At 36.3% G+C, this 10,486-nt stretch overlaps 1 protein-coding gene across 1 annotated transcript; it reads left to right on the forward strand.

Annotated features, from left to right (window-relative positions):
- The first annotated feature begins 4,688 nt into the window (after nt 1–4,688).
- Nucleotides 4,689–6,395, forward strand: LOC105179652 (crocetin glucosyltransferase, chloroplastic-like). The gene has a single exon (XM_011103290.2). It carries the CDS (start codon nt 4,793–4,795, stop codon nt 6,209–6,211), a length of 1,419 nt encoding a protein of 472 aa, XP_011101592.1. The 5' UTR covers nt 4,689–4,792; the 3' UTR covers nt 6,212–6,395.
- The last annotated feature ends 4,091 nt before the right edge of the window (nt 6,396–10,486 follow it).

Consider the following 10,486-nt stretch of genomic DNA (forward strand, 5'->3'; position numbering starts at 1 on the left):
AATTTTATCTTCTAATGGAAAATAGATACCACAACTTGGAAAAAATTAAGTCTAGGTCTGCCTAACACTATGTTGTAAGCAAACGGTTCATCTACAACTAGGTATTTTATCATTATGGTTCTTCCAATCGGCTCAACCCTCAGAGACATAGGTGATCGATGGAGCCTAATGGCATTAGTTCGTCCCTCCGAAACCACGTAGTCGGGTCATCACCTGCTTTAGAGTCAAAATATCTAGGCCCATTCTAACTGGAGCATTCAATAGTATGATATATACTAAACTGCCATTATCAACCAAGACCTTCTTTACATCAAAATTTGCTACATCCATAACTATAAGTAATGGATTATCTTGCAGTCCTTCTACCCCCTCTAAATCATATCTTGAAAGTTATAGTTTCTCTCCCATGAGTTTTGTACACTGCAAACATAAAGCTATGTTGAGAATGTGAATTTCAGGCATACCTTTTCTGGCATTCCTTGGATCTCCTCCCGTTAGACCACCCGAAATAGTGTTGATCACTCCTATCTTGGGTTGATTTTAGCACTATCCCGTCTTCTACCTTGCCCTACATATCCTACATTCTGCATTTGTAAATTGTTTACAGGTTACCTCGATCAACTTCTAAGTCGGGCCTCTTGATTCTTGGTTGTTCTTAACCATGGGACCCTGGCATGACCCTCTTGCATCATGAATTGCTTTAGAAACCCTTGGCGTATGAGCCTTTCAATCCATCTCTTAACTGAAAACACTTTTCAGTATTGTGGCCTACATCTTTATGGAAATGGTAGTACTTGTAAATCTTCCTCGTCTGTCACTCCTTCATCGCATAGGTCATCTTAGAACGTTCGACCTTTCGAAAATCAATAAGGTATGTCCTCTGGATACATAAAATGGACTAGAGTTGGTGAGATTTGGGTGTGTGATTCTGTCTCTGTTTTCCTTGGGATTATTTGTTCGTTTCTCCTTCATTGCCAGTATTTCTTCCCTATTGATATACTGTTCCGCTAGTTCATTCAACTCTTCTACCGTTGCAGAGGGTTTCTTGCTAATCAGACGCCAATGGTCTCTTCGGAAGTTCATATATCAATATACTCGTGATCATTTCTATCTTCAAATCTTGGACCTCCAACATCACGTTATTGAAATAATGCATGAAATTTCTTAACGACTTACTGTTCTTTTGTCTAATATGAAAAGATAGGTGGTGAGTTTTTTTGGCTGTCTTTTTACTAGCAAATTGGTGCAAGAACTTGCGTACTAGATTTTCATAGGACATTACAGTTGACCCAGATAATGATGTATTCCTAGGACCAACCTTAGATAGCGGTCACAAAATTGCATCTATTCATTGCGTCCTTCAATCTATATAACTGCATTATGTGATCGAAAGATGTTATGTGCTCTTGTGGATCCTTGTTCCCATAATATTTGGGCAAATCCAGAACTTTGAGACCTTGTGGGACATGTTTATTAGTTATTTCAGCCACAAATAGTGATTCTCTCATAGTAAGAACCTCCGGTATCTCCGCGCTTCTTTTCCTTTTATCGTTTTTCCGTTCTACCTCACCATATTCTTTTGGTCCTTGTTTCTCTTCTTCCTCTTCAAATAACCTTCATAACGATACACCTCTTTCTCAACGATTTTCCATTCACACACTCATTAGTTCTTTCTTTATTGTGGTGGGCATCAGATCCCTCAATGCCTCCGGCATCAGTTGTATCATTGCCTGATGTTCAAGAACATCGTGCCAACCCGCGAAGGTCTTTGGATAATTAACTATTTCTTTTCTCGATCTTTGAACCCCCTCTAAAGGTTTTGCTCCCCCTCGTTCCATCCTTGGCTTGGATCTTCAAATTGTTTCTCATAGACAGTGCCAAAATAAAGTATTTGGTTGTACTCCACGTATTAGATAAATGTAAACAAATTGGAGACTTACAGAAAACACGGCCAGGCCGAACCAGGCGGCATTGTTCCTGGCCGTTCTATTTGCGACAATATTCTCTTGGCACAAGAACTGCTCACAGGTTATAATCAGCAGCGATTACCACCTCGATGTGCTCTTAAGGTGGGTCTACAAAAGGCCTATGACACAGTTGAATGGGACTTTCTGCTCGTTGTGCTTTAATTATTCGGATTTTCGAATCAAATCATCCAATGGATAGAGGAGTGTATTACTACCACTTCATTTTCTGTTGGGATCAATGGAAAGCCACATGGTTTCTTTGTGGGATCAAGGGGCCTTCGACAAGGAGACCCAATGTCGTCTTACTTATTTGTTTTGGTCATGGAGGTGTTGAATCTCATCCCACAGCAGTTGATTGATCAAGACATGGGATTTGCCTTTCATTGGAAATGTGAGCCCACGAGATTATTCCACTTAAGCTTTGCAGATGACCTATTGTTGTTCTGCAAAGCTGAAGCTGATTCGGTGCAAGTGCTCAAACGTGGACTAGATACCTTTGGTGATTTGTCTGGGTTTCGAGTTAGTTTACAAAAGAGCCACTTGATCATCTTGCGTTCGGCACATGGGATCTGGGAGCACTTGCGGTGCTCCAATTTTAGGAGAGACACTTGCCAATGAAATATTTAGGTTTGCCCCTCCTCTCTTCACGCCTTACTCTTGCAGATGTAAGCCGATACTCGCCAAAATGGATCAGCGTATTAAGGGATGGGAGAACATATCTTTATCCAATGCTGGATAATTGCAAATCATCAAGACCGTCCTTACTTCTTTGAGTGTCTATTGGGTCTCTACTTGCCCAAAGGTATCATCAGGGAGATTGAGAAGCGACTTCAAGCATTTCTATAGAAGGGAACATTGAATAGTGGGTATGCAAAAGTTGGCATGGGAGCTTGTTTGTCGACCAGTTAATGAAGGTGGCCAAGGGGTTCGGGGCACTGCTACATTTAACCGCTCACTAATGTGTCTTAAATTATGGACTGTAATCCATGGTGATAGCGTGCCCGTATGGGTCAACTGGATACACCATACTTGCCTTCGAGAGATGTCCATTTAGACGGTATCGGAGCGGGGGGCTCTTGGGGCTGGAGTAAACTTCTCCGATTACGTCCTCTATTACGACCTCTTATAGACTACCGTGTTGGTGATGCGGCATCACTCTATTTAAGGCAGAATCCTTGGCATATGTTTGGGTCACTTGTTCATCGCTTCCTGTGGGATCCACAGCTTACCAACATACTAATGACGGACAAGGTTAATATGGTGATGGAGGATGGTCACTGGCACTGGCCTTTTCTCACTGATATTGAGTATTTGGAGATTCTTCTTAATTTACCTCCTACTTTTGGCGGCACTGTCTATCTTTCGTGGGATCGTAGAGTACACCGACAGCTGCATTAATCATTCGCTCTCCTAGGACTCCAGAGCTCACAATAGGTTGGTTTTCACTACTCTTGGGTTCCTTCAAAATACCCATACATGCCTTTGTTCTCTGGCTGACTATCCTTGGCAAACTGTCCACTATGGACAAACCTTGGCTCTCCCACTGGGGTACTTCTTGTGTTTGACGACACTCCCAAAATACATACCCACTTGTTCTTTCTGTACAGATACTCGAAGCAATGCTTGAGGGTGATTCGACAAACCCTCCGTTTTGACTGGCCTAACCGACCTTGGCCGACTGATATCATATAGACAATGCATAGGTGGAGGGGGAAACATTGTATATCGGCTTCATATCATACTTTGCTGGTTGTCAAGGACGTAAGGCAGAGAATACTGAGTGTTGATCTTTCTTACTATGTTAGCACTCATGCGCTTTATCTTGTATGGTGGATCCCTTAGCCTGTTGAGAGATCCGTCTAATTATGAGGGTTGTTGTACTGTACTGTACTTTTAATTAATGAAATTTACATTTAACAAAAAAATTATATATAGTATAACAAATTTTTGTACACGATTTTCATTTTCTCAATATATCCTTCTCACATTTTATTGCACGATGGATATTTTTCATTATTCATCTCAAAATTCCATTCCAATAAATTATTTTTTAGTCGTGTGGCTTCATTAAATACTTAAACCTTCCCTCTAGAGTTGATTCTTTATTTATATTTTATTTTATGTGGTATAATCAATCACATACGCAACTTATTATCTTAAATGCGAAAATGACTTTAATTTTATTGTACGTAACTTTATTTAAAAAAATTGAACTAACCATTTTCCATATATATCACCATACTTTATGTCCACGCGATTTCTCTACTTGAACGTAGAAACAAAATTTCCCTACGTTTTACTTGAAATCGTCATCTCAAACGTCATACTGTCCAACTCTTGTCCTCTTACTGTGCTTCATATTTTGGAAAATTGTTCTGTAAATTAAGTTTGGTTAAATCTTAATCAATTATCATATATTTATTATATTACAATTAAAAAAATAATTAATTATAGAGTAAATATAATAAATTTATTATATGATTAATTTGATTCGGTCAAATTTTTGAAAATTTTTGTCCGATTAAGTTCGATCAAACCTAAACAAATCATATAGCAAGTGTAATACATCTATTTGTGATTGAAATATAATTCAAAAAAAATGATTAATTATGGAACAAATATAACATATTTACTATGTAATTATTTGATTCGATCAAATTTAATCAACAGAACTTTCCCATATTTCCTAACTTCTTTAAGCTTTCAAATCGTGAACTCCTATAGTGATAAAACCACCAAAAATCACATTCTCTATATAAATACCATACTCCTCGCTAACCTCATTCAATCTCTCACGCATAAAACACAAACATTTTGCTACATCAATGGCCAGCCACCACGTCCTCCTTGTGACATTTCCAGTTCAAGGCCACATCAATCCAGCCCTCCAATTTGCCAAGAAGCTCATCAACATGGGCATTGAGGTCACCTTTGCCACAACCGTACTCGCACGGCAGCGCATGGAGAAAGCCGCCGCCAGCAGCCTACCAAAGGGCCTGACTTTTGCTGCCTTTTCCGATGGACTTGACGATGGATTCAAAGCCAGCAACGATCCCCAGAAATACATGAGGGAGATAAGACGTCGAGGCACCAAGTCTCTGAAAGATACTGTCCTATCTGCTGCCGAGCAGGGCCGTCCCATCACGTGCTTGATTTACACTCTCCTCCTACCGTGGGCGTCGGAGGTGGCGCGCGAGGTCCACATCCCCAGTGCGCTTCTCTGGATCCAAGCCGCCACTGTGTTGGACATTTACTACTACTATTTCAATGGCTTTGGGGATGAAATTATTGCCAGCTCCAATGACCCCTCGTGGAAACTGCAGTTGCATGGAATTCCAATATTGCTATCCCAATGCGACCTTCCATCTTTTATGCTTCCGACAAGCTCCGACAATTATAGCTTTGCTCTTACAGTTTTCAAGGAACAGCTCGAAACATTGGATGCCGAAACGAAGCCAAAAGTGCTTGTCAACACTTATGATTCATTGGAGCCTGATGCGCTCAAGGCCATTGACAGGTATGAGTTAATTGGAATTGGACCCTTGATTCCTTCTGCTTTCTTGGATGGTAAAGATGCTTCAGATACTTCGTTTGGTGGAGATCTTTTTCAAAAATCTGATGACTGCATAGGATGGTTGAACTCGATGCCCAAATCTTCAGTTATTTATGTGGCTTTCGGCAGTATCTTGAGTCTGCCAAGAGCTCAGATGGAGGAGATTGCAAAAGGGCTACTAGACAGTAGTAGGCCATTTCTGTGGGTAATACGAGTGAACGAAAAAGCCAATGAGGAGAAGAAAGAAGAAGATGAGAAGTTAAGTTGCATCGAGGAATTGGAAAAAGCGGGGAGAATTGTGCCATGGTGTTCTCAACTTGAGGTTCTAACGCATCCATCGTTGGGGTGTTTCATGACACACTGTGGGTGGAATTCAAGTCTTGAAAGCATATCATGTGGCGTCCCGATGGTGGCTTTTCCCCATTGGACAGATCAATGTACCAATGCTAAGTTGATTGAAGACGTATGGAGGACGGGTGTTAGAGTGAGACGCAACGAAGATGGAGTGGCGGAGAGTAGTGAGATAAGGAGGTGTATTGAGGAAGTGATGGATGGAGGGGAAAAGAGCAGAGAACTGAGAGAGAATGTTGAGAAATGGAAGGGTTTGGCCAGAGAAGCAGTGGAGGAGAATGGATCTTCTAATAAGAATTTGAAAGCCTTTCTTGAAGGAGTTGGAGCTGCAGGTTGTTAGTCTTTCCATTCTCAATTACCATTGTTAGTCTTTCTTCTCTTTTCTGATGGACAATAGGATACTATGTAAACATCAGATCAAACTGTAATATCAACCACCATTTTGTCATCATAATTTATTACTTTGCACTTTACACTTAAGAATTTGGAACAAAAACAATTGTATTGCCCTTCACAAAGTTATTGAATTTTGATTCACAAATATGCATAATCTCAAATTTCATCAATCTTATTCATATATAGAGGTGTTATTTAAGTCCAGTCATTACGATGGTGGCGGTTGCCCACATCTCCAAGAGCGGCCTTCACCTAGGCTACCGCCACGATGGTGGCTCAGGGGACTTTGGGCGACGGCATTTTTCATTAATTTTTTAAAAAATTTAAAAAATGATTTAAGAAAAAGAAAATTTTGAAAATGATAAAAAAAATTGATTTAAAAGTTTAAATAGTAAAAAAAAAAATATTAAATTTTCATTGTAAATACATATACTAGTAAGTTAAATTTAAATTATTTATAATAAATAATTTATTAAAATATATTCAAATTAAATATTAATTTAAATTAGTTAATAAAATATTATTGTTATTGTTCATTAACATTTACATTGATATAATATTTAAAATTTAAAACATAATATCTTTGTATTGTGATTTTAATTTAATTTTCATTTAAATTATAAACTTATAAAACATATATATGTATACATGTTCTTGTATTTTGAAATTAAAATAAATATACTTAATTAGGAGGGATAAAAATGCATAAAAAAATAAAATTAAAATAAATACATTTGATCGTGGTAATTTTAAACACAACATAGGGGTATTTTTATCAAATTGTAGCAAAAAATTGCCAAAATCTGCAAAAAAAAATTATGGTCACTCACACCACCCACGAGTGCACTTCACCTTTGATTAACTTCTTATGAAAACGGGATATTTTGTAGGATTTTAGAAGATAGAGGGGACTTTTTGTCTATTTTTAAAATATAAAGGAGTTTTTAGCTGATTTTTGAAAACACATGGGGTCATATGCAATATGGCCTCAATTGAAGCCAGTGGATCGATTGGCTAATGAAGCGTGCTCAATGGAGACAACAGGCGTGTTTCACCAAGATCAATGGTTAATTATAAAGTATCGTTACTATGTGTTGATAATTAATATTTGATTGTTATTTATGATGGAAGATAAAATTAACCCGAAAAAAGAAATGGTTGATACTTTGAAAAGATGAAGATTTTAATGAAGAAAATAAATAAATAAAAACAAAAGTAGACGTTCTCATAAAAGGAAGACGTGATGAAGGAAAAAAATCTAAGAAAGTTGAAAAAGCTGTGAATCCAGGAAATGAAGGTTAAGCCGTCAACTTATCAAATTGATGCTGATGTAGTGAATTACTAAAATGATCCTGAGCAATTAATTCTAATCATATAATAGAGGTAGGTGAGGATAAAGTAGTACTTTACCCTTACCTACCTTAATTATCATGAGATTACATTAATATAAAATACCTCTATTTCTCATTGAGGGAGGGGGAGGCAAAAAAAAAAAGCAAAAAAAACTACAAAAGGAAAGCTTGTATTAAATTCTAAGGGTTAAATGTGTTTTTAAACCCATAAAATAAGGGCAGAATTTGTTTTGATACCACAATTATCTCAGGTGACGCTTCTAGTTCCATAAAACTCACACATCTTTTAATCCCAAAAATTATGATTTTGGGATTTCCTAGTCCCAAAATCACAACACATTTTTAATCTCAAACAACGTCTTTTTAGTTTCAAAACCGCAACGCACATAACTTTTTGGAACTAAAAAGACGTGATTTTGAGTTTTATGGAACTAAAAGCATCACTCTGCCATAGTTGTGGTATCAAAACAAATTCAAAAAATATTTTACCTGAATTCTAGTATAATTACACTGAATTACGTACCCGATTAATAAAATCTCAGCTAATCTTACTTTTTACCTCATTACATTAATATTCTGATTAAAATTCATAATATAATAGTATACATTTATCAACAATTTACTCAAGAAAACATATATCAATATATATAAACTCTATTAAGGAATAAGGGAACAAAATACAGCCGGCTTCATTTTAATACATACATAATAACATATAATAGCATGAACATTGGTATTCGATAGCATGGCTGGCCGGCTCTTCTTAGTTCTATCAGCCAGACAGACTTGTCCTCCCACGAAAGATTTTCTTGATTAATCAGTTCGTAACAAAATTCCACTGAAATTATAATGTTCATGAGACAGCTGTACATTGGTAGTTTCGTTTTTTAATGTTTGTTTCATATCGTTTGTCTTTCAAAACTCCATTTCTTTCAACTTTTTTTCTTTCAAAAGGTCATTAGAAAATTCCTTCCTTATATGCCCTTTCACTTTTCACTTTGGTGTTTTCATCTTGTGAAGATACATGGTTAAAAGAATGTAATTCAAATCATAATATAATTTAACAATAAAATATTAATAAAAAATATTACTTCATTTTGTTTGGACTTTTGAAAAAATATTTGAGTTTGGATTAATTATTAAATTTCAATAAGTGGAACTTTTGGGATACTTTTATAACGTGGTTAGAAAATTTAAGATTTTATTCTTTTTATTATTATTATTATTGAATGTCTATTTTTAACGCCCGCTTGTTATGAATGTAGAAAGAAAAACAAAAGAAATATTCCACAAGACTTACTATTTTAAAATTTTATTCGAATAAATATCGGGAGGTTCTTTTATTTTGGCCAAATTGCATTTTACTTCTTGTATTTTTTTCGAAATGGTTAAAAATAACCCTGTATTTTTCACGACTAGAGCTAGCAGCGTAGTTGTCTAATTCGGGATGGGAACTGATGATCAATTTCATATCCTAGACTAAGATCGAGAGATGGGTAATGAAAGGATCGTACCTGTATGTATTCAGAAGCCTACAAGTTCATGACATATCCATCTACTCTCTAATGCCATGAACTGTTGTTAAGCGACATCCATGATAATGGGTACTATTGGATTATATGTGAATCAGGAGTGATTTATTTATTTATTTCAGCGATTTAGTTTTTCATTAAGCGACAAATGATTTGGAAAATGAGTGCTTGAATGCCCCAAAATGATGACCCAATCTCGTGTTTGATTCATGTTTAATTTCTATTTTTACCGTTACAACTGCATTATATCGTTCTTGAGCCTATACCCTTCCTTTCATCATGATCACCTTGATGATCAGAAGATAAATTAAAGCACAAGGGATCTAATATAAGATCACAATGGTGCATCAAGTTTAAGGACTAATATTGCACTACCGGATCAAGAAATTCTTAATTTGACTTTGTCACTCCACTAAAGAATTTCCAATGGACCTAATAAACTAAAGCCCAGCTCCATTAGTTAATCAATCCAATTAAATAATTACAACAAGCTCAATTAAATTAATTCAATTAATTTAAATATGCTAAACTCAAAATTAATTAATTCAATTAATTAAACATTGAGGCATCCATCAAATGGATTTTCCCATTAAAGGATTAATCATATATAATCTCCATAAATCAATTTTAATCTGTCGTTTCTTCTAAAATTAATTTTAAATTTATTATACTACTTCTATAGTGATTTGTGTGTGACTTTTTAGATTCATCCTCAGATAAACTTAGGCTTGTGTCCAACACAATCTAATTATGCTCCATCATTATTTTTCTTCACAAGGACCAAAACATGAAAGTAGGCCTCCACCAAGCAACCCAGTCGATTAGGATTTACTGGCCCATGAGCAAGAAGGTAAAAGCCCGTAACAGTTGTTTTCTATCTTTATTGATTTGGCAGCCCCAAGAAAACAAGCCTACTTAGCAGGATGAATCAGCAAACAGCAAGTTGGACACATCATATAGAATGTTAACACATTGAGACACGTTATATTAAAAGATCTTCAGCAAACTCTTTGTAATTTGGTTGCAATCAGACTATTAACTGGTAGGTAACAGTTTTCTCGGATTTTCAACTAGATTGGGCAACAAATTTGTCAATGAGTCATATCTCAATCAATATGAGTCCAAAATCATGAACAGATTCTGCGGTTACATAGCTAATACGAGTAGCTTTCAAATTGTATATGACTCTCTGTAACTATTTTCCGCATATGGCTCCACGAGCACTTAAATATAGACCTTTGGTGCATTCATTTCAGTAACATCTACTCTCATATTCACTCTTACTCTCTCTCGATTTTGAAGGTATTTCAATCTCACATCTTGCATTCTATACGA

This window comes from Sesamum indicum, unplaced genomic scaffold, assembly GCF_000512975.1.
Source record: "Sesamum indicum cultivar Zhongzhi No. 13 unplaced genomic scaffold, S_indicum_v1.0 scaffold00186, whole genome shotgun sequence".
NCBI lineage: Eukaryota > Viridiplantae > Streptophyta > Magnoliopsida > Lamiales > Pedaliaceae > Sesamum > Sesamum indicum.